Below are 24,166 nucleotides of genomic sequence, written 5' to 3'. Positions count from 1 at the left end.
TCCCCACTGAGCAGAGAGCCTGATGCGGGGCTCGATCCCAGGACCCTGGGACCATGACCTGAGCTGAAGGCAGAGGCTTTAACCCACTGAGCCACCCAGGTGCCCCCATATAATGCTTTTTTTTTTTTTTTTAAAGATTTTATTTATTTATTTGACAGAGATCACAAGTAGGCAGAGAGGCAGGCGGGGTGGGGGGGGAGCAGGCTCCCCACTGAGCAGAGAGCCCAATGCGGGGCTCGATCCCAGGACCCTGGGATCATGACCCGAGCCGAAGGCAAAAAGGCTTTAACACTGAGCCAACCAGGCGCCCCCATATAATGCTTTTTAAGGCTCATCCATATTGTAGTGTTTCTCAGTAGTTCATTCCCATTTATAGCTGCATAATATTCCACTATATTTTTTGCACCATATTTTGTTGATCCGTTCACCAGTTGATGAACATTGGGTTTCTAATTTTTAGCTGTTATGAATAATGCAGCTGTGAACATTATACATTAGTTTTTGTATAGATACGTGTTTTCATTTCTCTTGGGTAGATACCTAGGATTCAAATTGCTGGGTCAGACATGTTTAACATTGTAAGAAGCTGTCACAGTCTAGAAATAAATTCTTATATCTTTCAGCAAGAGTGCAAAGGTAAAACAGTGGGGGAGGAATACGGTTGTATCCCTTCATTGCCGTTTTGCTTTCCATGCTTTCAGTTATTTGTGATTAACTGTGGTATGGAAGCAGATAGTCCTCTTTTGATGTACCAGGTCAGTAGTAGCTTAACATTGGGTCACAGTGCCTGCGTCGTTCACCTTGCTGCATCTCATCCAGACATTTTATCATCTCACAACATCACAAGAGGGGTGACTATAATATAGTAAGATAGTTTGGTAGACCACATTCACACAACTTCTGTTTACAGTATATTCTAATTGAAGTTTCACTACTAGTTATTGTTGTAATCTCTTGCTGTGCCTAATTTAGAAATTAAATTCTATTATAGATGTGTATGAATAGGAAAAAACATAGTATATAGTATATATAGGGTTCAGTAGTATCTATAGTTTCAGGTGTCCACTGGGGAGGGGGATCTTGGAACATATCCCCCACCAGTAAGGGGGAACTACTATAGTCTTTTCAACAAATGCAGCTGGGAAAACTGGATAGCTGTATGTAAAAGAATGAAGTTGGGACCCCTACCTAATACCACATAAAAAAATAAAATGGATTACAGACCTAAACATAAGAGGTAAAATGATAAATCTCCTAGAAGAAGATGTGGGCATAGATTGTTATGAACTTGGATTAGTGAGTGGTTTCTTAGGACTCCAAAGCACAAGTGGCAGAAGAAAAGCAGGTGAAGTGGACTTTAACCGAGTGCCTGGCTGCCTCAGTGAGAGGAGCATATGACTCTTGATCTTGGAGTTGTAAGTTGGAGCCCTACATTGGGTATAGAGATGCCTGAAAAATAAAATCTTCAAAAAAATTGGACTTTATCAATATTAAAATGTTTTGTGCTCCAAGGATATCATCCAGAAAATGACTCTTGGATGGATCTAGAGGGCGTAATGCTAAATGCAATAAATCAGTCAGAGAAAGACAAATACGATATGATTTTACTCATATGTAGAACCTAGGAAACAAACGAACAAAGATAAAAAGAAACAACTCCTTAATTATGGAGAACAAACTGGTGCTTGCCAGAGGAAAGGTGAGTTGGGGGGCTGGGTGAAATGAGTACACTTCCTGTGATGAGCGCTGAGTAATGTATGGAACTGTTGAGTTGTCGTATTGTACACCTGAAACTAATAAAATTGTATGTTAATTATGCTTGAATCAAAAAAACAAAGTGAATCTTACATCTCAATAACTAAAAAAAAACCCAAATAGCTCAATTAAAAAATACATAAATGATTTGAATAGACATTTCTTTTCTTTTCCCCTAAGATTTATTTATTTATCTGAGAGAGAGAGAACACACATGAACAGGAGAGGCAGAGGGAGAGGGAGAGAATCCCAAGCAGACTCTGCAGGGCTTGATCTCACAACCCTGAGATCATGACCCAAGCCATACCAAGAGTTAGATGCTTAACCAACTATACCAGCGAGGCACCCCCCCATTTTTTTTAAAGATTTTATTTATTTATTTGACACAGAGATCACAAGCAAGCAGAGAGACAGGCAGAAAAAGAGGGGGAAGCAGGCTCCCCACTGAGCAGAGAGCCTGATGCAGGGCTTGATCCCAGGACCCTGAGATCATAACCTGAGCCAAAGGCAGAGGCTTAACCCACTGAGCACCCCTTGAATAGACATTTCTTTAAAAAAAAAAAAAAAAAGACTGATAATGAAAATATGCAGAACATCACTAGTCATTAGGGAAATGCAAATCAAAACCACAGTGGGATACATTTCACACCCGCATCTGGTGTAGCTAAGATAAAAAAGATCAGCAAGTTTGGTGACGATCTGGAGAAATTGAAACTCATACATTCTTGGTTGGGATTGTAAAGTGGGGTAAGCTCTTTGCAAAAACAGCTTGGCAGTTCCTCAAAATGTTAGATGTAAGAGTTGCTGTATGACCTAGAAATTCGGTTAGGCATACACCCAGTAGAATTAGAAACATATGCCCACACAAAAACATACATTTAATGTTCATAGCAGCATTATGTAAATAGCCCAAAATGGAAACAATCAGATGTCAGTAGATGAACATACAAACTGTGATATATCCATGCAATGGTATGTTATTTGGCTGCACACAGGTATGAAATTCTGACAAATGCCACAACGTGGATGAACCTTGGAAATACTGTGCTAAGTGAAATAAGCCAGTCATAAAAGGCCACATATTGTCTCATGACATTTATATGATACATCTAGAATAGGCAAATCCACAGAAACAGAAAGTACGTTAGTAATTGTTAGGGGGTGGTGGGATAAGGGAACGGGTATAGGATTTTTGGAGTCATAAAAATACTTTGAAGTTAGATGGTGGTGGTTGTATAACTCAGCGAATGTACTAAAACTCACCGGATTCTGCACATACTTAAAAGGATAAATTATATCTCAATTAAGCTGTTCATAAAAAAAGAAAAGGAAACTATCAAACTCATTTCTAAAGTAGTGCCATTTAACATTCCCTCCAGGAATGAAAGAAATTTCCTTTTTCTCTGCCTCCTCACAAATTCCTGGTATTGTCAGTCTTTTTGATTTAGTGGTTCGGTAGTGCAGTGGCATCTCACAGTGATTTCAGTTTGCATTTCCCTAACGACTAATGAAGATGAGCTTCTTTTCATGTGCATATTACCCATTTGTGTATTTTCTTTGATGAAAAGGTCTATTGAAATCTTTTGCCCATTTAAAATTGAGTTCCTTGTCTTATAATTGTGTTGTTAGAGATTTCTTTCCAAGTCTTAATTTTTTATTATTAGACTCAACAAAGAATAACATTTTAATAAGTATGATCAGAACAAGTAAGATATAAGGGAAATAGAATTAAAACCTTACACGTTGTTCATTGCAAGTATAAACAAAAATAAACAAAAAAACTGAAGTAGCTATTTCCTCCATATTAAATGTTTAAACACAGTTTTGAACACACAGTATGTACCAGTAATTTAAGTTAGCTATAAATACTGTTTTTAATGTGATAAATGAACTTGTTTCTTATGAAACTTACCTAATGTCGATCATAAGTATAATTATGTTATAAGAGATTTTGATCTCTTCTGCATACAGGTCCTTTATTAGATTTGTCATTGGCAAATATTTTCTCCCAGTCTTGGGCTTCTCTTCATTTTCTTAATGGTATCTTTGAAAAGCTGAAGTTTTAAATTTTTTTTCAAGTTTTAAATTTCAATGATGTCCATTTCATCAGTTTTTTTCTTACATGGATCCTGCCTTTGATGACATTTCTAAGAAGTCTTTGTCTAGTCCAGGGTCACAGAGATTTTTTTCTCCTGTTTTCTTCTACAGGTTCTTTTAGTTTTAGGTTCTTAATCTGTTTGGAGTTAGATTTTACATATGGTGAAAGGTAAGTGGCCAATTGTTTCTGTATCATTGGTTGAAAAAAATGATCCTTGGCACCTCTGTTAAAAACCAGTTGTCCACAATTTACGTAGTTTTCTTTCTGAACTCTGTTCTGCTCCATTTATCTAATGTGTCGTCCATACCACACTGACTTGGTTATTATGCATGTGTAAATAACTTTTGAAATCAAGTAATTTAAGTCCTTCAGTGTGCTTTTCTTCAAAATTGTTTTGGCTATTCTTAGGGTTTTGTTTTTTGTTTTTTTTTTTCCATATAAATTGTGAAATGAGCTTGTTGACACCTTCGGAAAATTCTCCTGGGACTTTTTTTTTTTTTTTTAAGATTTTGTTTATTTGTTTGACAGAGATCACGATGCAGAGAGGCTGGTGGGGGGGTGGGTGGGAAGCAGGCTCCCTGGTGAGCAGAGAGCCTGATGCAAGGCTCGATTCAGGACCAAGGCTCGATCCAGGACCCTGAGATCATAACCCCGAGCTAAAGGCAGAGGCTTAACCCACTGAGCCACCCAGGCGCCCCCTCTCCTGGGACTTTGAATTGTAATTGCCTTGAATCTCTTGTCAGTTTGAGAATTGCCATCTTAACAATATTGAATCTTCTGTTCATGAACATATATAAAGGTCCCCATTTATTTAGCTCTGACGTTTTTAAAAATTTGGTGATCTGAAATGATTGCTGTTGACAATTTTATAAAATTTTATACTTGTTCTTTGTGGGTAAAGATCACTAACCTTTTCACGTACTGTAACCAGAAGATATCCTGCAGTGTTTTTAACCTTGTAACAGCCTATGCTTCCAGTGTTTTGATTATGTTTTTCTGTCTTAAAATTTGAAAAAAAATAAAGTCTTGAAAGGCACTAGGTCGGTATGATTTTGTCATATTGTGCTAACTGTGATACTAGTAGAAACTCATTTCTAGTGGAGAAGACATTAATACCATGTAACTTTGGTTTTGTGTTTCTATTCAAAGGTTCTCCAACTCCATTTCTTGAAGAGAAGATGGCCTACGAGGGATATCAGAACATCCAGAACTGGCCAGAAAATACAAACTTTTGCTTTGAACCAGAACAGTTGGTGAATCCTACCCAGACTGGTAAGTGCAGGCTTGCCTGTGACTGCTCAATGTGAGTGATGATGTAATCATGAAAAATTTGTAGCCACCACTCTGGTAAAACTTTTTAGTCTATATATAACTTGCAAAGCACAACCAGAGTATAACTCTTTACCCTGAACATTTAGTTGACCCTTTCTCCTCTCGACCCCTTTTTCTGAGGCACATGCTTGTCCAGGTCCTTCCCTTTTGAAGACTGTTTTGAGTAGGTTAACTGAAATTGATATTCTTTGAAGACTAAATAGTCAGTAGTACTTTAGAACCTTAGTTCTTCCAGGGGCACCTGGGTGGCTCAGTTGGTAAAGCGACTGCGTTCAGCTCAGGTCATGATCCCAGGGTCCTGGGATCGAGCCCCACATCGGGCTCCCTGCTCAGTGGGGAGCCTGCTTCTCCTGCTCCCCCTCCCCTGCTGTTTGTGCTCTGTCAAATAAATAAAAAAGTTAAAAAAAAAAGGAAACTTAATTCTTCCAAAAGGAATTATTACTGTAGTAGTAGCACCGTTTGTTGAATGTGTGTCAGGCATAGGGGCTAGAGCCTTTTTACACATACTTTCTGTGTTTCTTACCTAGCTCTGCAAGTGTCTATTATCCTCATTTGACATAAAGGAGAACTAGGACTCAAACCTAATTTCTACAAAGCCAAATTAATCTGTAGAGACAAAAAACATAATATGTAGTTGCTTCGAGCTGGAAATGGTGGCAGAACTGGATTGCAGTAGGACCTCAGAGGAGTAACATCAGTGCCTGCGTGTCAGGTTGAGAGCTCAGTTTTCTGGTTTGCACTCATAAGTGACTTCTTTTTTACCATCTAACTTACCAGGTGCTCATAGCTGGTTCCAAAAAATCTCGTACTTGATACTCTATAATTTCCCAGTTATTGGCTATTCTCGATACATGGTAATTTTTTAAAACAGCTTTTTTGAGATATAATTCACACACCATACAGTTCACACAAAAATGTGCAATTCAGGGGCGCCTGGGTGGCTCCACCAACCGGTTAAGCATCTGCCTTCAGCTCAGGGTCATGATCTTGGGGTCCTGGGATGGAGCCCCCAGTCTGTCTCCCTGCTCAGCATGAGTCTACTTCTCCCTCTCCCTCCGCTCCTTCCCTCCTCCTTCATGCTCTCTCTCTCTCTCTCTCTCTCTCAAATAAATAAAATCTTTTTTAAAAATGAAATGTACAATTCAGTGGATTTTTAGTATATTCATGTATATATACAGCAGTCGCCAGAATCAATTTTTATTACCTCAGAAACAAACCGGTAGTCTTTAGATAACACTCCCTATCTCTTTATCCAGCCCAGTCCTAAGCACTAATCTACTTTTTGTCTCTCTGTTTACCTATTCTGGACATTTTATGTAAATTAAACCATATGTGGTCTTTTGTGACAGGCTTTTTCACTCAGCAAGTTTTCAAGGATCATGTGTTTTGTGGCACAGAGGAACTCAATCTCTGTATGGATATACTACATCTTCTTTTTCTGTTCATCAGTTGATAAATGTATAGGTTGTTTGAGTGGTGGTGGGGAGTTTGTTTGTTTTTTGTTTTTTTTACTGTTGTCAGTAATGCTGTTTTAAACCTTCATGTACAGGTTTTTTTCCCTTAGGTTTATACCCAGATGGGTACTGCTGATCATTTGATAACTCAGTGTTGAATCATTTGAGGAATTGCCCAAGTATTTTCCAAAGCAACTCTATCATTTTATAGTCCCACCAGTAGTGGATTAGGTTTGTAATTCCTCCACATCCTTGAAAATCCTTGTTTTCCCTTTAGAAAAATTACACCTAACCTAGTTGGTATTGAAGTAGTATCTTGTTATGATTTTCATTTGCATTTTCCTGTTGGCTAATGATGTTGATTATCTTTTCATTTTTTTCATATGTTTATTGGCTATTTTTATATCTTCCTTAGAGAACTGTGTATTCAGATCCTTTGTCCCAGTTTTAATTGGTGTGTCTTTTTTTTGTCCTGGAAGAGTTTTTATATACTGGACCCTTATCAGATGTATATTTACAAATATTTTCTCCCATTTTGTGGATTGTCTTCTAATTTTCTTGGTAGTGTCCTTTAATGCATAAAAGTTTCTGATTTTGAGGAAGTCCAATTTATCTTGTTTTTCTTTTGCTGCTCATGCTTCATGCTTTGGTGTCATAGCTTAGACTCTACTGCCAAATCTGAGGTCATGAACATTTATTCTCATGTTTTTTTCTTTCTTTCTTCTTCTTCTTCTTCTTTTTTTTTTTTTTTAGGATTTTATTTATTTGTTAGAGAGAGAAGAAGCAGGGAGAGTGGCAGGGGGAGGGAGAAGCAGGCTGCCCCTGTGGAAGGAGCCTGATGCAGGACTTGATCTCAGGACCCCAGGATCATGACCTGAGTCAAAGGCAGATGCTTAACCGTCTGAGCCACCCAACTGAGTCCTATCCTTACGTTTTTTTCTAAAAATCTTATAATTTTAGCTCTTGTATTGAGGTCTTTGATCCATTGTAAGTTGATTTTTGTATATGGTTAAGAGGTAGAGAGATTCAAATTCATTATTTTGCATGTTGATATCCAGTTGTCCCAGGTGCATTTTTTTGAAGATTATTCTTTCCCCATTTCATGGTCTTGGCATCCTTGCTGAAATCTGTTGACCATAGATACATAGTTTGTTTTCTTTTTAATCAACTCTTAATTATTTTGCATTGGATCTGTATGTCTGTTCTAATGTCAGTACTATACTGTCATGATTACTGTAGCTTTGTGGTAAGTTTTGCAGTTAGGAAATATGAGTGTTCCTGCTTTGTGGGTTGTTTTTTGTTTATTTATTTAATGATTGTTTTAGCTATTCTGGCTGGGTCTTTTGTGATTCCATATGAATTTTAGAATCTGCTTCTCGGTTTCTCTAAAGAAGTCAGCTAGGATTCTGATAGGAACTGCATTGAATCTGTAGATCAAATTGAGGAGTTTTGCCATCTTTACGATATTAAGTCTTTCAATCCGTAAACATATAATGTTTTTCCATTTATTTATATCTTATTTCTTTGAACAATATTTTTGTAGTTTTCAGAGTGTAAATTTTTATGCTCCCATTTGTAAAGTTTACTCCTAATATTTTATTCTTTTTCATGCTGTGAATGGAATTGTTTTCTTAATTTCATTTGTAGGTTGTTCATTGGGAGGCTATAGATACACAGTTGATTTTCATATATTGATCTTGTATCTTCCAACTTTGCTGAATTCATTAGTTCTTGTAGTTGTTTAGTATATTTCTTAGGAGTTTCACATGTAAGATGTGTCGTTTACAGTTGTAGCTTTAGTTCCTCATTTCCAGTCTTGATCCCTTTTATTTCTTTTTCTTGCCTAATTGTCCTGGCTAGAACCTTCCATACGATTAACTGGAAGTGGTGAGAGCAGATATCCTTCTTTGTTATTTTCCATAGAGGGGAAGGATCCAGTCTGTGGCTGTTAAGTATGGCATCAGTAGAGGGTATTTGGTAGATGTCGTTTGTCAGATGAAGGAAAGTGCCTCCTGTTCCTAATTTGCCAACTACTTGATTTATCATGAAAGGGTGTTGGGTTTTGTCAAGTGTTTCTTCTGCATCTGTTGCAATGATCATGTGATTTTATTTTTTATTCTGCTGATACGTATGTATTACATTGGTTACCAATCTTGCATTCATGGGATAAATCCTGTTTGGTCATAGTGTATAATTTGTGTGATTTTCTGACACATTCGTAAACATATTTGTTGAAGATTTTGGCATCCATATTTAGAAGAGATGCTGATCTGTAGTTTCCTTATGATGTCTTTGTCTAGTTTTGGTATCAGAGTAATATCAGGGTAATACCATTCTAGGATAATACCAACCAGAGAATGAATGACTTTGGAAGTGTTCTCCCTGCTTCAGGTTTTTCTGGAAGACTTAATGAAGAATTAGTTTTAATTCTGCTTTAAATGTTTGGTAGAATTCATCAGCAAAGCCATCTTAGCCAGAGATTTTCTTTGTGAGTAGTTTTAGATTACTAAACTAATTTAAGTCAGGAAGAAGAGGAACCAGCAAGGGTAACGTCAAAGGAATGGCCAGTTCTGAGGTTGGAGAAAACTCAGAAGAGTATAATGTCTTGAAAACGAAGTGTGGTAGTCAACCCCCAAGATGGTTCCAGTGATCCCCAACTCCTGATATTCACACCTGTATGTAGTAACCTCCCACATCATACCAGGCTTGGTCTGTGTGACCAGTAGAATAGATGGGAGAAATAATGGTATGTCATTTCTAAGATTAGGTTATAAAAGACACTGTGGCTTCCATCTTGGTTATTCTTGGTTTACTCATCTCATAGCCAGCTGCTATGGAGAGGCCCATGTAGGGGAGAAACAGAGGCCTCTAATCAATAGCCATGTAAGGAAGCCATTGTGTAGGCAGGTTCTCCAGCCCCTGTCAAGTCTTCTGATGATCACAGCATTGGCCAGTCCCTTGACTACAACCTTGCAAAACACCTTAATCAGTGGAGGTATGGAAAATAGATTCTGGGGGACATTTTAAAGGTCAGATCAGCTGGATTTTCTTATGAATTGGGAATGGCTTATGAAAGAGATAAATCAAGGATAACTCCAATGTTTTTGACCAAAAAACAGAATCCCATTAGAGATGGGAAGATTGTATGAGAGGTGGTTTGGGAAACATGTTACATTTCAGCTTTATTTTATACATTAAGAATTGGCAATTTGATATGAAAGTCAAATCGAATTCCCAGTCAAATTCCCAGTGCCACAGTGAGGTCTAGATGGCTGGAAGTACAAATTTGAGTGTTATTAACTTATAGACAGAATTTTAAACTATGAGATTAGATGAGATCACTAAGGGGGATGTAGATAGAGAAGAGGCCTTCATCCCTTTAACCACTCAGTCCTTCAGTTCTCAGCCTAAATATTTATCAGGTGAAGATCTTCTTTGGCTTGAACTAAAATATCCCTCTGCTAAATGTATTCAGCCTTGACTTTATGCATCTCTGGGTTTTAGAGTGCACAAACTCTGCCATATTAGAGGCACCCAGAAAGAAAGTAATAAATAAATGAGAGAACTTGGTAGAAACCATTCATTTTTACATGCAAGTTGGCAAGTCTCCGATTCTAGTGTGCAAACCCATATAACACCTACTCTCCTTGATGCTTTAGGTATTCTGTTTTGCTTCAGTGGAAGTGTGAGAAGCTGAGCAAGCAGCAGCCTCCCCAGACCAAGCGATACCAGGGAGAATGAATGGTTCTCATCTCTCTCATGGCCCAGCTCCCCTGCTGTTCCAGAGAAGCAGCACTGGGACCTCTTCCACCCCTAGCAGTTTCTCAGTTTGCCTTATACTTGTTCATACTTCCCAATGCCACGGTCTCCCTTGATCAATCATGACATCCCTTACTAGAAGAGGGGATACAGCTACTTCAGGCCACAGGAATGAATATTCTCCCAGGGCCTAGGTTTTTATGCATTTGCCTCTAACAAATGAAGCATTTTAAGGGAATGAGTCACTAGTTATCTATCAAGGAACTACTGAGAAATGCAGATTCTTAGGGTCTAGCAATCAGTGTTTCTTTAAGGCCGCAGGATAATTCAGATGAGTGCTAATTTTGAGAAGGCCTTCTTAGAAGCAGAATTCTTTTTTTTTTCTCTGATGAAGAATTCATTATAGGACTGGCATGTTTTCTGTTACGGGCGGGGAATAAACATACTATTGTCCCCGTTCCTAGTACCTAGAATAAAACCAATGATGATCACAAATTTCCCAGTCTAGAATATCAGTTGTATTCACTGAGAATGAGTTTTAAATTTTTTCTTTTTTCCAGATCCCTTTAAGATGCACCATGATGATGGCCTGGAGGATTTTCTCTTTCTCCCCAGTGGAACAACCAATACTTCAGGATTTGCAGAACAAAATGATCCCCTGCAAGACAATTATGGTATGATGTCGTCAACTGGATTTATTGCTTAACTCCCAACAATTAATGTGGCCTTTTACCCATTACCTTTGAAGTTAACTACTAGGCAAAGTCATGTTTTTTGGCTTTATCTGTAACAAGGCTCTATCTAGATTGGTCTCAGGAGCGAATTCAGCATTTGGGGCGCTCAGGGTCTGCTCACCTCCTCTCGGGGGATCTTGAATACTATATGATAGGGCCAGATTCTGTCTCCATATTTTACTAGCTCATTACCCTGGGCATGTTATATCCACTGTAAACTTTGATTTATCTATAATATGGGTCCAGCACTAGTTCCTACCTTAAAGATGTGGTGAGAATTAAATAACTTTGTAAAAGCACTTCTCATAGCATCTGGTACTTAGTAAAGTATATTTTTTTTAAAAGATTTTATTTATTTATTTGACAGAGAGAGACAGTGAGAGGGGGAGCAGAAGCAGGGGGCTGGGAGAGGGAGAAGCAGGCTCCCGGCCAAGCAAGGAGCCTGATGCGAGGCCTGATGCTGGGGCTCAATCCCGGAATCCTAGGATCATGACCTGAGCTGAAGGCAGATGTATAAAGCTGATTGTAAATATCAAATACTTTTTTTCTCCCTATTACTGAAGCAGTTTCAAGAATCTGTTTGTTTGTGTTTTAATATCAGGTCTGTTTCCCTGTGACACCTTTGCTCCTGCAGCTGTCGTACCTCAGGGGTGGCCTGTGGAAGCCCCAAACTCTCCATACTCGGAATCCTTCATTTTGCCAGAGGCCGTACCACAACCTCTGCAGCCCACAGCAGGTAAGTTACTAGAACCCCTCTTTATCACTTACTGGTTCCAGTATCTTAGTCAATCCAAATCATCAGACTTAATTTTTAGCCGTGTAGAGCAGTACAGGTAAAAATTCCAGAACTATCACAAATACTTGTATCCCTTTAATTATTGATTCCACATCTGAAGGAGTGAAGGTGTGGTTGGAATACAACACTTGGAACGCGGGCAGAGAAAATCCCTTTTCAATTCAGTGCAGATTTAGGACTCAGAGGTTTTTTTCTGGATGTTCCACAGGTTCCCATTCTTAAAATAATTTTGTGCTTGTGTTGTTGTTGCTGTTTTTAAACCTGTGCTTTTTTTCTTTCCTTTTCCTTTCTTCCTCCACTCTTTACTCTCTCGATGCCCTGTTTTTCTCAGTACTGGGACTACCAAAGAGTAGGCACAAGTACATTAATTAGATAGCTTTTTAATTTATGTTTAGGGTTTTATGGTCACAAAATCTAGATACTCCTGTGCTCTCCGAAAGTAAGTTTTGAATGCGGAGCTATGAGCGCATCATGATGGGTCCTAAGTTTCCTACTTATTTCCCATAGAGCTAGCCAAAGAGGTAGAAGTGACATCAGCAGAAGAGAGGGCACCAGCAGAAGCATTAGAAATCATGATGGGACTGAAGACTGCTGACATGGCACCATCTAGAGAAACAGAGACGTCTCCAGCCAAGGACATGGCGCCAGCCACAGAAACAGAGGTGGCCTTGGCTAAAGACATGGAACCATCCACCAAATCAGATGTGACACTGGCTGAGGACGTGGAATCATCTATCAAATCAGATACAGTCAAGGACATGGTACTACCCAGAGAAACAGAAGAAGCCCCAGTTAAGGGTGCTGTATTGTCTGCAGAAACTGATGTATCTTTAGCCAAGGACATGGTACTGCCCACAGAAACAGAGGTAGCCCCAGCCAAGGATGTATTACCATTCAAAGAAACAGAGAGGGCCCCACCTGTAAGCCCTATAAAAATGGATGTGTCCCCAGATGAGGGCATGGTACCACCTACAGACAGAGAGATTGCCCCAGCCAAGGGTGTGGTATCTCTCTCAGAAAGAGAAGTGGCACCGGCTAAGGATATTGTATCATCTACAGAAATGTCCCCAGCCAAGGAGGTGGCCTTATCCCCAGACACAGAGGTGGCCCTGACTGGGGACATGGTGCTGCCTCCAGAAACCAAGGTGATCTTGACCGAGGATGTGGCACTGCTTCCAGAAACAGAGGTGGCCCCGGTCAAGGATATGGCTCCACACCCAGCTACAGAAAAGGCACCACTGAAGGATGTGGCTCCATCCCCAGAACCAGAGTTGGCCCTGGGCAAGGATGTGCTTTCACCTACAGAAACAGAGATGGCCCTGGGCGAGAATGTGGCTGTGCCCCCAGAAACAGAAGTGACCCCGGTCAAGGATGTGCCTCTGCCTCCAGAAACAGAGTTAGCCCTGGCTTCGGATGTGGCTCCACCTCCTGGGACAGAGGTGACTCTGGCCAACAATGTGAGTCCAGCCCAGGCTGCTGCATTGCTCTCAGAAACAGAGGTGGCACAGGCTCCAGTTAAGGATGTGCATGCTGCAGGGACATGGGAAGAAACAGAGGAGTCCCAGTTAAAATCTCTCAAGAATGAGAGGCAGTCAGCTGCATCTACCTTGATCATGTCTCCAGGTATGGATTTATGTTTACTCAGTATTTCTGTCTCCCAGTGTATATTCTCCAGGAAGGTGAGGGACAAACTTTGCAAGTCTACACACCTTGCTGCTCTTCTAAACCATCTTTCTCACCTTCGTCGTCCTCCAGTTTCCAGCATCTTCCTCCTTACTTCTCTGCTGATATGTTTTCCTTATGATAATTCCAACAGTAAAAGGGATCGTCCACAGACTTTGGCCACCTCACCTGCCTACTTGTCTGCTGTATCCCTAGTCTCTGCCTCACTCCCGCTACTGGAAGTGAACCATCCCTGCTCCTAATTAAGGCCAATCTCCCATTTTGCTCCTAGATCCCACCTCCGCTTCCTTACTTAAGGATGCCCTGGCCATTTTTTCCTTTCTTGCCACTCAACAGTTTTTCCCCCTGTCCTTCGAATCATTCTTACCAACCTACATATACTATTTTAACCTTTAAAAACAAAACAAAAAGTTTCCCAACTTCACCTTCCAGCTGCTATTCTATTTCTCTGCTGCCCTCGGAGGAATGTCCCTCATTCCTTCCAAACTGTTCCTGCCTCCAGCTTCTGAAAGGTGGAAAAAGAGCTGAAATAGCACTGCTCTAAAACCTGTGTGGTTTTTACTGTTGCGTTTAGAACCAGTCACAGCCGTGGGGCAGAAGTCCACCTTGCCAGCAGATGAGGATTCTGTGTTAGACAAACAAGAACAAAAGAAACCATTCGGTAGTCAACCTTCTGAACTTCCTTCCGAGACCTCAGGTAAGTGAGGGAAGCACAGCGGACTCTTTGAAACCACTTGAACTAGGAGCAATGGGGTGGTGGTGGTGGACATAGTCCCTGGTTTTGTGGTGGTAATTAGTATTGCTCATGAAGTCCATTCTCTTTCTTAGGCAGATTTTGTCTTGTTTAGGCGGAGAGTCTGCTGTTTACGTATGCTACGTCAGCTCAAGACATCTAAATTTTAACCCACTTCCACTGTTCACTGTTCTATGCTGTGTGATCTTGGGCAGGTTACTTAACTTCCCTGTAGCTCTGTTTATTCAGCTATAAGAGGAATGTATTGTTCAAGTGTACTGTAAACCTTTGCTAGTAAACTCTTGCTAGATACAGTGTGTTTCGTGGCCCAGCAGCATCTGCATTGCTTGGGGGCCTGTTAGAAAGGCATCGTCCTGGATTCTACCTCAAACCTTCATACACATTTTAACAGGTTCTCCGGATAATTGATAATACACTGAGCTTGGAGAGGCACCGCTCCAAGTTACTTTCTAACTCGGAGTTCAGTCATTCAGTGAACTTTAAGATGACATGTTTTTGATGTAAGCCCAGAGCTTATCAACTTAATGATTCTCTGCTTGCTTTTCTGTGACTGATTAGAATGTGAACTTGAGGGCAAGGACCCTGACTTATGGCACTGAGATTTTCTAGTGCTTACATACTGCCTAGCCCCAGGTAGGAGCTAAATAAAGTTTAGTCTTTTTGAACATAGTTTTAGTGACACAACATATCAGTAAAGATTTATCAAGTCCTTACTGTGTACAAAGTTCACCATGTTAAAGCACATAGATATTTAAGTCTGGTCCTTGCCCATGTCTTGTTGTCACATAGCCTGGATAGCAAGGGAAGTTGCCAGGCATAAACTCTGAAACCAAAGATTTATGTAATAATTCAGTAAATAGTATAAAAGATGGCACCAGATAGCTACTGGTTAATTGCCAAATTAAATGTTATAAATGTTGTGGGGGTACTAAAGCCTAGCACTTTTTTGAGAGAAGCAGTAACTGACCCGAGATGTTAAATCAAGAGTAGGGTTTGCAGGACACTGGAGAGTAAAAACAGTAACAAACGGTACTATATAAGTGTTCTAATGTTCTCTAAAGTCATTTCATTGGGTCATACGTGACAAGAGCTGTCCTAGACCTGGTCTTAGTGGGACTTTTCCCAGGATCTTGAATCTGTGCTGCATTGACTTGGAGATAGGAAGGAGGTTGGTGCAGTTGGTTTCCTGAAACTTTTCTAAGGGTGGTTATCCTAATTGTTCTAATTCATTACCCTACTGGGCATTATGTATATTTTTCTGTCTTTTAGGAAGTACATTTAGGAACAGAACATTAAAATCTAACACATTTGTCTTTTCGAAGTAGGAGGCTTTGATTCTGGAACGATGAGGGTTTTTCTTTGGCCAAAATACTAATTCAGTATCTTTTTTTCTTTTCTTCTTCCTTCCCTCCCGCCCCCCAGTAGCATAAGTCTGGCCTCCTGGTCTATTTCCCAGAATTGATCTGGTTAGCCTGACAAGTAATTAGTATAATACTGGTGACAGACTCTTAGAATTATAAATTTTGTCCAAAATCCTAATATATTGCATTCAGTTAATTAACAAATGTCACCAAAAAGAGATAGGAGTTTTTCATCATCTTGTTGCAAAATTGGGAATTACGTACCTATTAAAAATAATGACAAATAAGTATCAGATGAGATTGCTAGGCATTACTTATTACAGAAAGTTAGAAGAACTCTGAATTTTTTTCTTTACCTGAGATGATGATCTTTGTTAATTTGCTAATCCCAGTTAAGGATGAGAAATATTTTGGAAAAAACTATTTTCCTAAATGAATTATTGTGTGGGTTGGTGAAAACAGACTTAACTGAGTCAGTAAATGGACTTTTTTTTTCTTAAAGAAACAATAACAAGGAGTTTTTTTTTTTTTTTTTTGGAATTTTGGCCGACTTCATGTATTACAGGTACCCCTCCCACACAAGGCAAACAAGTGTACAGACCCAGTGACCGCAGGTCCACTCGGCCCAGGCCTGCCAGGGTCCCTCCTGAGCTGCTGGGAGGCTCTTCTCCACGGAAGACTGTCGATACGGGGCTGGGCCCCTGCTCTTTGTCTGAATTGGGTTGGGTCTCTGGTCCGTCTACCTATGGTGAGCCTGGGAACCAAAGGAAAACTACTCATCTTGACTTCCTTGAACCCAAGCGAGATCTTGGCAGGGAGGCCTGGGATATAGAGAGCCCACCAATGATAATGAAGAAAAAAAAGAAGAAACCAAAGCAAAAAAGATATTCTCAGCCCCGGGCTGGGGGACCTTGGGATGACGACAATGCAGACGACCGTAAAGGTCATCCCTTTGTAGCAGACCCACAGAAATCAGGGGTTCTCCCCAGCCTGCCTACCCCTATGGGCATGGAATATGGACTGGCATCCAGAGAAAACTTTAAAAAGGAATGTGAAGTGGAGTCCAGAGCCGCCAGACTGGTAGCAGAAAACTTTGTCTCAGAAAGCCTCAGCGTGCCTTTGTGTCCTTTGGAAGAATCCCTGAAAACTGCAGGAAGTTCTCAGCGCAAGACGGGAATAGACGCGGAAGTCCGTGGTAACAAGGCAGTACCACTGGGCCAGGACCAGAAATGGCTACAGCCAGATGAAGGCAAACCAGAGCCTGCACCCCACCTAAAGAGTCCCGTGGATGAAAACCGGACAATGCGTTCATCTGTTCTGAAAGGACCCCAGACAGAAGTTTCTGCACACAAAATAGAAATTCCTTTGGAGATTAGGCCCAAAGAGGGTTCCTCTCCTGTCTTGTACCAAGAGGCCATGGGTGGGGTTTCAAAACCCATAGCTGCAAAAGAACTGCCTAATCCGGTGCCCACTTTGCCAACAGGTACCTCGTTAAGAATTAGTCCAACAGAAGCGAATGATGAAAGTAAAGTGACTAAATTGCAGAAAGACAGGCAGACAGGAACTGAAGGAACTAAAGAGGTTAAAGGAACTGAAGAGATTAAAGAACTAACAAAGGAAGCTCCTCCCAAGCCAGGTCAGGAGACGAGCATCTTGGCTTCCAAGCAGTTGCAGGATGAGGTGTTAGTTCAGAGGCCTGGGCTGGAGAATCCGCCATCTCAGAGAACAGCAGGGGATGGCAGAAACAGGAAGGCAAGGGCAGGTTCTGGGAAGGTGAGAACCAATTCTGGGAAGGGAAGAGCAAGATCTGAGCCCCCATTTCTTACGGACAGCTGGAAGGATGGCCCAGCTGTTCTCGGGCCAAGTGAGGCGGCCCCTAAAACCGAAAGAATGCCTGCTGGGGAGAAGAGTGAGGAGCTGGGTTCTTCAAAGCAACCAGGGACCACAGTGAGTCTCACAGAGGCTGTGGAGATGGGTGATGTGAGGGGGCCCAGCGCCTCGCACATGTTGATTCCTTTGGGAAGTGAGTCAGGCACGATTCAGACTTCCGGCGCTAGAACAGAAAGGGGGACCTCAGCTGTAGATAGGGGTGTCAGTAACCAGAGCAAGGAAACAGCGTGTCCTTGGATGGGTAGTGAGGCAGCTCCCTGGATTTCTGAAAAGCCTAAAAAAAGGGGTAGTGAGGGCAAAAACAAAAAGTTCAAAAATAATTATTCCACACAGCCTGCTAGAATGGAGAACAAGGAAGAAACCCCCAACCCATCTTCTGTAGGGAAGGATAGAGATGCTGCGAGTACTCCTCATCCAAACAAAGACTTAGGACTCTCTTCCCCCTTAAATCATGATCCCTTGTCCTCACGTCCATCAGCTCTTCCCACAGTGGAAGTAGGTGAACGGAAGGGGAGGAATGATGAGGTTAATTCTTTTGAGCTTGGGGCTCTTGGTGGGAACAAGACAGACATAGTCAAGGATGCCGCTGTTACTGAACCAGCTACCAAGGTGACAGATGTGAGCTGCCAAGACCAAATCCAGGGGGCAGGATTTGTCCCTGCAGTACTGTCTGCAGAGAATAAGACAGATGCAGCCAAGGGACACACTGCCGTGGCTGACAAACCAAATGAAAGGAGCAATGATGGAAAAAGTAAAAAGGTTAAAAATAGTTTTCCCGAGAAGCATCTTCTGGAGAGTACGATAGATGCATCAGAAATACATGTTCCCATGGAAACCACAGGGGACCACAGAACTGAAGGAATGGGCTATGTGGACGAAAATAGAAATATCACATTTACCTGCCCCAGAACGCTCCCAGGGTTGATGAATAAGTCAGCCCCTCCAGAGGCTCTGGAGTCAGCAGCCCGTGAAGGACTGCCCGCTCCTGCTTCTCAAGTAGTAAAGGAAGGTGAATCTTTTCCAAAGCCCTTGGCAGAAAGTGGGCAAGAGACAACTCCAGCCCAGTTGTCCAAATTATTAGTGGTAGATAATTGGAGCAGAGATGGAGTCCCAGCTCAGGAAAGACCCAAGGCCCCCTCTACTGTCACACCTTCTTCAAGCACAGGAGGAGAGGTTGCCCTCACTCTCACAGCAGCTGTAGACACCGTTAATAGCCAGGGAGGTAACAATCTTAAGAATAAAGGTGAGCTTGCTGGTCCCCTGAGGACTGAAACAGGGATAGATGGAGGATCTGTGAAGGGAGGCTCTGAGTCAGTGCCCAGTGCTGCATCTACGCATTTGATAGAAAAAATCACAGAGGTCACAGAGAGACACCTTTCTGGAATGCCAGTAGAAGACCAGAGCCTACAAGGTGAGGGCAGAGTCCTAGAAGCATGTGCAGATAGGAATAATTTTCCAACACACTCAGTTAACAGAAAGAAAGAGTCTGAGGAAGGTTCTGCTCCAGTTTCGATTCCTCCTGACTTACTGGGAGACAAAGCACAAAAGCCCAGTTTCTCTGAGGACCAAAATGCTGACAGTCGAGATTCCAAGGACCCAGACGGTTTGAATAAGGAGGTAGATAGAGCCCTTTTGCCTTCAACAAGTGAAAAAAAGAAAGTGGAAGAAGTTAGCCTGGCTTCTGAAATCACTGAATCCGGACATATTTCCACGGCCGCACCAGAATTCGAGTCAGATTTGTTAGATGGCAGGGCTGCGGCTACTCCGTCACCGGTGGTAGATAAGTTGGTAGTGCCTCTTCCCAAGGATCCTGAACTCCCAGAACCCAAGGGTAAGATCTCGGAGGCCCCTGACAAAATGACCGAAAAGTCTGAGTGGAAGGCACCAGGAGAAGGCAACAAGGAAGATAAAAGCAGAGTGGCGGAGCCACTGAAAGGCTACATGAGACCTACCAAGTCCCGAGGCCTTACTCCACTTTTGCCGAAGTCTGCCGTCCAGGAACGAGAGAGAGCCAGACAACTGAAGTCCGGCGGTATGACCCTGCCGTGGGGACGTGTGTGCGCTTGGGGCTTTTGAGAGCATCCGAAGGCAAAGAGCTTGTGCTTTGGTTCCATCCAGACTCTAATCATCCTTCTTAATCATTGGTTTGTCGGCATGAAAATGTGTAACTGCTAATTACGTGTTTTCTGCAGCCAAGGGCATGCCTTGTGTCCAGCTTGAGGAGGCTGGTGGCTACGTTGCATGCCTTTTTACCCAGCACTGAACCTTGAGTTTTAGGGGAAGTTGAATTTCAAACAATGAATTGTTCAGCAGAAGGCCCGTCACCATCCACTATTCTTAATTGGGGAAAAAAAAAAAAAAAGTGCCTCCTATGTGTAAAGCTTACGACCAGATTTAATCTTTATTTTGTGTCAGGATTCACAGGAGGAAAGAAAACATTTCAGGTCTAGCTGTATGCGTGGGATTTATTTTCTTGTCAGTATATATTTGTAGCTTGTGCTGGTGGGGACTGACTATCCAAATTGCTTTCAGAGTCAGTGAAAATGGTCTTCCCCACGTGAGGACATGGTAACCAGTTCCCAGCCGGCATTGCTAGGCACAGACTCTGTGTTTCTAGAAGTGGGGAATGATCTCTCTGTAATGCAGCCACATCTTTTACCAGTTTGTTCACGGCCATTAGCCACAGTTGCATGTCAGGCGGAGTTCGGGGCATGGTCTTTGTCCGTGAGACGTAGTGTGCATCCTCGGACAAGTCTGACACTGGCCAATGTGGGATTCCTCCTGTTTTTGCCCTTTTTGGATCTCCTCAGTCAAGTACTTGGAATGAGATTGAGAAAAATTATTCCTTCGAGGTTTAGAAATGTTTTCTTTTTTTTCCTGAAAAGTATACACCTAATCACGGCTTCCCTGAGCCTAACCTTCAAAAACCGTTTCCTAGCCTTTGGGGGTTTGCCACCTACAGATGATGCTGTTTCTCACTTTGCATGATGCAGCTACTAACTCCAGACATTAAAAAACAAAAAACAAAAAACACGATCAAGAACACCGGTTGGCCTTAGGGTTTTGGACAGGCTTCGTCAGGGAATGGTGGATGTGCTGCATGATGGGACTTTCTATTTTGGGTGAAGCTTGTCTTTGCATGAATTTTGTGCCCAGTGAGGATTACTGTGCTGTGTGAGTAGAGGATACTCTAGGTCGTTATCTGTAGAAGACATTCTCATCTTTTCTGTTTTTATCTTCTATTAGCTACGCTCTTGCCAAGGCAGAAAATGAAGTCACATAGAGAGGGCTTTCCAGCCTTCATTAGGATTTCCAGCGTTCTAGCCAGTTCTTCACTTTTACTTTTTAGACTGGTTCTTCAGTTTGAACAGTGACGCAGAGGGTGACATGTAAATTTTCTGAACACTAGCCATTTTTTTTTTCTCCATATTTCCCAAAAAATGTAGCAAGAGGATTTGTTTTGATTCTTGATTAAGCAAAGCAGAAGTTTGAGAACTTTCAGGGCCCTGCCTTGGCCAAGCCAAGCTCAGAGACTGTGTTGTTAGGGGTGCTCTTGCGGAGTGGCTGAAGAGGGAATGGTGGATTTCAGGCAGAAGTTGCTATTTCCTCTGTAATTATATCACACCTTTCCCCTAAGGACAGTCTATACTTTTTTTAATAGTTAAAATTTTTTTTAGTAATTTTGAATCAGTGCATTCCCATGGTGACGGGGTGTACACTTAAACGTAAGTCTGCCTCTCTCTATCAGTCCCCATCCAAATTTCCCTCTCCACAGGCACCCAGTGGTAACAGTGTCTTTATATATCCTTCCAGAGAGTTTATGCATAAAGAAGGAATGACACCCACATTTGTGGATTTTATACAGAGGAGACCTACCATATGTACTGGTGTGTGCCTTGCTTTGTAAACTTAACAATTATTTTAAAGGTCTTCACAAATCAGTACAAAGAAGGGGGGGCCTCATTCTTAATTAACTGCTGTATAGTATTTTCATCATGTGGATATATCCTAATGTATTTTACCACTTCTTTATCAGTGGGCATTTAGCTGCTTCCTAGTTTTTCTTTTATTAGAACAAAGTCCATAGACTGTCCTTGTTTAGACAGAATGTCATACTTTTGCTAGTACATCTGTGTAATACAAAGGGACTCTGGAGTAGACTCTCTGGTTTCAAGGCTGTGGATTGGTAATTTTGACAGGTATTGCCACACTGTCAGAAGAGATGTACTCAACACTTGGCAAATACCCGTACTGGCTCTTCTGTACTTTCTCCACTAGTACATTTTGTTGTTGTTGTTGTTGTTGTTATGTTTGCTGGTCCTATAGGTGAACATTTATTTCTTGGCATAGATATATTCTATGTTTTACTTACTTGGTGACTTCCTTGTGTTTCACCAAGTTTGTAAAAGAGCATCTAGTTAGCAGTATATTTACTTCCCTATTTCCAAAGAGGAGAAGACCAACAAAAGAGAATTCCTTTAGGGGCACCTGGGTGGCTCAGTCAGTTAAGCGTCCATCCATCCCCTACTGTGAGTTTATAAAAATAACTTCTGTTTTTAACTTTTCAAACTTTTTGTTTGGATCTCTGATCACTGTAGAATTGGCTGATGTATATGTTTGTGTGGTTTATGAGATGTGACTTGGTCATCTCCCAACATGTGTTTAATCTGTCTCCTGTTAAAGTGCCGCCTTGGTCAGGCTCTACAGTCCTGTATGTATTTGCTGTTCGTTCGTTCTTTCTTTCTTTCTTTCTTTCTTTCTTTTTAGGATTTTATTTATTTATTTGACAGAGAGACACAGCTAGAGAGGGAACACAAGCAGGGGGAGTGGGAGAGGGAGAAGCAGACTTCCCGGCAAGCAGAGAGCCTGATGCAAGGCTCGATCCCAGGACCCTGGGCTCACAACCCAAGCCGAAGGCAGATGCTTACCAGCTGAGCCACCCAGGCGCTTGTTTGCTGTTTTCTGATTCATTGGTCTTTCCACTGAGGCTTCAGTGGCACCATGTGACTTTAATAGTATATTGTCATATCTAAGAGTTCTAGTCCCACTCCTCACCCTATGACTACTTTTTAGAGTTATCCTGACTCTTCTGCCTATTTATTACTACATATAAAATTGAGAATTAACTTGTATAGTTTCATAAAAAGATAAATAAAAAATCAGTTGGCATTTTCCTTTGTATCACATTAAATGTGTCAGTTATCCTAGGGAGGGGTGATGTCTTGTATGGTGAGGTTTTCTATCCAGCCACACAGTCCTGTGCCATGTTCAGTAACATAACCTCACATGGTCAGGTTTGTATGCCCTCCTCCCTCACTGGTGTTTTGATGTTTTCTTCATGCATATCTTCCAGTAAGAAGATCTTCCATGCAGATTTCTAGTAAGGCTTCTTCCAAGATGTATAGGAAGCAGGTGAATGTGCAGATACAGAGCTTTAGGCAAGCCTGGGGCTCTGAGGCATGGAGCTTAGTTGAATGGGGAGTATAGTGATTTGCGATAGGGAACTAGGTAGTGTGGCCCCTCATGCTCAAGCACCTTTGGTCATGTAGGCCCTGAGGTTTCATCCATGACCGGTTCTAGACCTGTCCTTGTTCAGCATTTCCTTTGTTCTTCACTTCAGGTCATTTGTGTTAACTGCCCTCCCCCTGATTGCCAGTGATTAATAGCAAGTGCCATCTATTGAGTGGATACCATGTGCCTAGTTATGTCAGTGGTAGGTAGGTAGGTAGTCATACACACACACACACAGTTAACTATGCTATGAAGTCTTCTCTCCATTTTACAGATGAGAAAATGGTGACCCTCACCATGAAGGTCATGCAGATAGTATCGTATCAGAGGTAGAATTTGAACCCAAGTCTTTCTGACACTAAGGCCTATGCTTTTCTCATTCTTGCCTCAGAGGAATGTTCCAGAAGTTTTAGGTTCTTGAAACAGATGAAGGTTGACAGTCATATTTTTTTATTTTAATATCTAAGCACTAAGTAAGTACTTTTTAAAGTAGAGAAATGGAAACACATCATGAGGACATAAATTTTGAATCAGAAGCTAATTTGGGTTTGGGATCTAGGTCTTTTGGCTCGTCTAGCATTTTATTCTCCAGGCAGAGGCTGTGTTTGATTTATTCATGTGTTTTGCCTAGCAACTGCTTTTGAGCTTTACATATATATGCCATCTAATGACATTTTAAAATTATAAATGAATTAATTTTCATTTAATTTTTAAGGGAGGGGGGAAGGAGCAGAAGGAGAGGGACAAGCTGACTCTGAACAGAGCGTGGAGCCTGATGCAGAGCTTGATCCCACGACCCAGAGATCATGACCTGAGCCAACATCAAGAATTGGCCACTCGGGATGCCTGGGTGCCTCAGTTGGTAAAGCGTCTACAGTCAGCTCAGGTCATGATACAGCGTTTTGGGATCAAGTCCCGCATTGGGTTCCTTGCTCAGTGGGGAGTCTGTTCCCCCCCCCCTCACCCCCCCCCCCACTCCACCAACCACTAGTATTTTAAAATGTCATTAGATGGCATATATATGTAAAGCTCAAAAGCA

The 24,166-nt window shown here is 41.6% G+C and overlaps 1 protein-coding gene across 1 annotated transcript in view; it reads left to right on the top strand.

The window, feature by feature from the left end:
• Positions 1-24,166, top strand: part of LOC111144179 (microtubule associated protein 4) — a 193,967-nt gene that overhangs the window by 126,604 nt on the left and 43,197 nt on the right. The window contains exons 4-8 of the mRNA XM_022498367.1: positions 5,003-5,125; positions 10,959-11,072; positions 11,734-11,868; positions 12,436-13,551; positions 14,186-14,308. Of these exons, the coding sequence (XP_022354075.1) occupies positions 5,003-5,125; positions 10,959-11,072; positions 11,734-11,868; positions 12,436-13,551; positions 14,186-14,308 (1,611 nt within the window). The remainder of the gene's footprint in view (positions 1-5,002; positions 5,126-10,958; positions 11,073-11,733; positions 11,869-12,435; positions 13,552-14,185; positions 14,309-24,166) is intronic.

The sequence above is a fragment of the Enhydra lutris genome, unplaced genomic scaffold, assembly GCF_002288905.1.
Source record: "Enhydra lutris kenyoni isolate GAN:26980312 unplaced genomic scaffold, ASM228890v2 scaffoldscaffold10, whole genome shotgun sequence".
Lineage (NCBI taxonomy): Eukaryota > Metazoa > Chordata > Mammalia > Carnivora > Mustelidae > Enhydra > Enhydra lutris.
Note: the sequence above shows the minus strand (reverse complement) of the source record. Positions and strands in the feature narration are given on the sequence as shown.